We start from the raw sequence: 2,976 nt of genomic DNA, 5'->3' as shown, positions 1-2,976 counted from the left end.
ACCCAAAGAAAGAACTATGGAAGCCGAATTGTTAATTTTTTTTCTCTTCTGTTGAATTTTATTTCCTCTTTCTGATGGTTCTCCTATTGGTTTTAATTTCTATTTCTACTTACAACATCACTAATGTAAAAATATGTTTAATATGAATGTAAATGTATAGCCTATATCAGATTGTGCACCGTCTTGGGGAGAATGGTAGAGAGGAAGGGGGAGAAAAATTTTAAACTTAAAAGCATATGGAAGTGATCATTGATAAATCAAAATAAATTAATAAAAAAAAACAAAAAAAAAGGTACAATCTGAAGGGAAAGTGAACTGGTCATTGGCTCAAACAAAATATTACACATAGATAGCCTGAGTATTCCAATGGTACTCTTGAAATGTAAAGAGGCCCAAAAGAAGGTCTTTGGCATATTGAATGGATCCTCAATGGGGTATCTTTGGAACAACATGGATAAGAATCATATGTGATAAGAAGGAATGGTTGTGTTGCAGTCTGTACACGTGGAGGGGACACACATCCATAAGGTCACAGGTCTGATGGAGCTTGGAAGCCTTCAGTGTGGCTTACTGGATGGAATACTGGATTTAAAGTTTTAAGTTTTAAACCTACTTCTGACAGTTTTTAGCTGGTTGACCTTTAACCTCTCTGAATCTCCGATTCCTCATTGGTAAAATTTAGAATGTAGACGGTCTCTTAGTTCCCCTCCAGCTTAAAAGCTACAATCCTGTGTTTACCTAGGTATATTTACATAAGGATTTGCAGTGATAACTATGGACCTTGATGAAATTCAGCCCTTGCCAAGTTCAGGGGAAATCTGTGGCTGGACTAGCTGTGAAATATCAGTTCCATTCTTGGTATTTTACTGTCCGTGGAATCTTTGGCCAGGTGGGGGGTGGGGAGTGGAAGACTGGGAAGCTGGGAACCCTTGGTAGAGTCTTAAGTGCTGAGAAGCTTATCTAGGGAAGTTATTCCTTGGGAGTGTTAAAATCAATATCTGGCTCCCTTGCAGAGTCTTTCATCCCTTAAACAACATTTACATTCAGACCCCATGGGAAAGTCTTTTTTCTTAATAGTTTCATTGTATAGATGGACAAACTGAGGCAGAAATATTAAGCAATGTGTCTGAGGTCACTCGGTGCTGTTGTTATTGTTGTTCAGTCACGTCCAACTCTTTGTGACTCCATTTGAGATTTTCTCGGCAAAGATACTGGAGTGTTTGCTATTTCCTTCTCTAGTTCATTTTACAGATGAGGAAACTGAGGCAAACAGGGTTAAGTGACTTGTCCAAGGTCATACAGCTAGTAAGTGTTTGAGGTGGGATTTGAACTCAGGTCTTCCTGACTCCAGGCATGGTGCTCTATCCACTGCACCAGCTAACTGCCCTATTCCCTTAGTGTGATAAATCTAAAAGATGGGAATTTCAAGTTTCCAATCCTAGGTTATGTTCCACAGTAATAGTTACCAGTGGGTAATGGTGGATCTTCCTTTTCTAGTACTGAAAAGGAGCCATCTTAATAGGAATGTGGAGTGAAGCTGTAGGGGAAGACAGTTAAAAAAATACCCTTTCACCATGACCTAGTTTCTTTGTATCTTGTTCCTATTTTGCTGTTCCACGTACACAACTTCAGTTGTTGTATTTTCCTCCTTTGCTGGCTCAATATGGTCTCCTTTGTTCTATCCGTAGAGATAGGCCTTCCATTTTTTGCTTGCTATGCCCCATTGGAATCTCCTCTTAGGATTCCCATCCTTTGTTCCCAAAGACTGCCCTGACCATTCTCTGTCCCCTTTTAGGTCCCTCGCATTTACTGGGAGCTGTCAACTCGACGAGTGCTCCTGATGGAATTTGTAGAAGGTGGGCAGGTCAACGATAAGGCTTACATGGAGAAGAATCAGATTGATGTCAATGAGGTAAGAAGAGCATGTTGGATGGGAGAAGGCGACGGTTTTGTTTTGGCCTCGGGGCTCCCAGTTTAGAGCCATACCACTGAGCCACAGCTGGAGACTCTTCTGCCTTACGTTGCTGAGCTGTTGTCTGAAGAATGAGCATGATGGGTGCCTCAACCTACAGGACCCACTTTGGGATTCTGAGGTCAAATTGGAAAATGTGATTTATTTCACATTTCATATGGGGGCCCTATCAGCTCCCCGGGGCAGAGGGACCCTACACAGGCTTTCTTTCTCTCCCCGCAAAAGTAAGAAAGAACATTGCAATCACTAAAGCCTTTCTTGCCCAGTGTCCTGCCCCTGCTCCTTTTCGTTCTGGAAAGTGAGCATTGATCTCTCTTCACTCGCTATTGATGAACCACAGAGCTGACTAGCTACCAAAGAACAATGGCATGAAATCAATTGGAGTCTGCCCATCTGTTCTTCTCTGGAGTCCAGAAATAGTCTCTCTTCTTTCCTCCCCTCCACCCGCAGAGCTTTTGAGGCACCAGGTGAAAATAGGAACCACAGGTTTGAGAGGTTTCTGTTGGGGTTGAGGAAGTTGGGCTAACTAAGCTTCTGTGGATGGATAGGGACATTAATCACATAAAGCAGGGCTGGGTGTCTCCTCTGGCATCCTTGTCATTGTCAGCTTAGAGCTGTCGCCTCTAAAGCCTGGTTCTTGGGAGTGTGGGTAGAGGGTTTGAGATCAGTGGGCCCATCTAGCCCATAGTCTTTCCTTCTCTATCCATGGTTGTTTGCCCAGCCAGGCTAGCCACTTTATTACTAGAGACTGTTGCGTAGGATCTAGTTTTTATGTCCTTGTACTTTTGTTTCCTTGGGAAAGCTACATGGCACAGTGGTTAGAGCTCTAGGCCTGGAGTCAAGAAGACCTGAGTTCATATCTGGTCTCAAATACTTACTAGCTGTGTGACCCTGGGCAAGTCACTTAACCTCTTTGCCTCAGTTTCCTCATCTATAAAGTGAGCTGGAGAAGGAAATGGCAAACCATTCCAGCATCTTTGTCAAGAAAACCCCAAATGGGGTCA

The 2,976-nt window shown here is 42.9% G+C and overlaps 1 protein-coding gene across 7 annotated transcripts in view; it reads left to right on the top strand.

Annotated features, from left to right (window-relative positions):
• ADCK1 (aarF domain containing kinase 1) overlaps window positions 1-2,976 on the top strand; it is a 209,011-nt gene that overhangs the window by 174,997 nt on the left and 31,038 nt on the right. For all 7 annotated transcript variants that reach the window (XM_027844713.1, XM_027844714.1, XM_027844715.1 and 4 more), the window contains one exon: window positions 1,796-1,912. In XM_027844713.1, the coding sequence (XP_027700514.1) occupies window positions 1,796-1,912 (117 nt within the window). The remainder of the gene's footprint in view (window positions 1-1,795; window positions 1,913-2,976) is intronic.

Source organism: Vombatus ursinus, unplaced genomic scaffold (assembly GCF_900497805.2).
Source record: "Vombatus ursinus unplaced genomic scaffold, bare-nosed wombat genome assembly UNPS02014945.1, whole genome shotgun sequence".
NCBI lineage: Eukaryota > Metazoa > Chordata > Mammalia > Diprotodontia > Vombatidae > Vombatus > Vombatus ursinus.
This window is presented reverse-complemented; position numbering and strand designations above follow the sequence as displayed.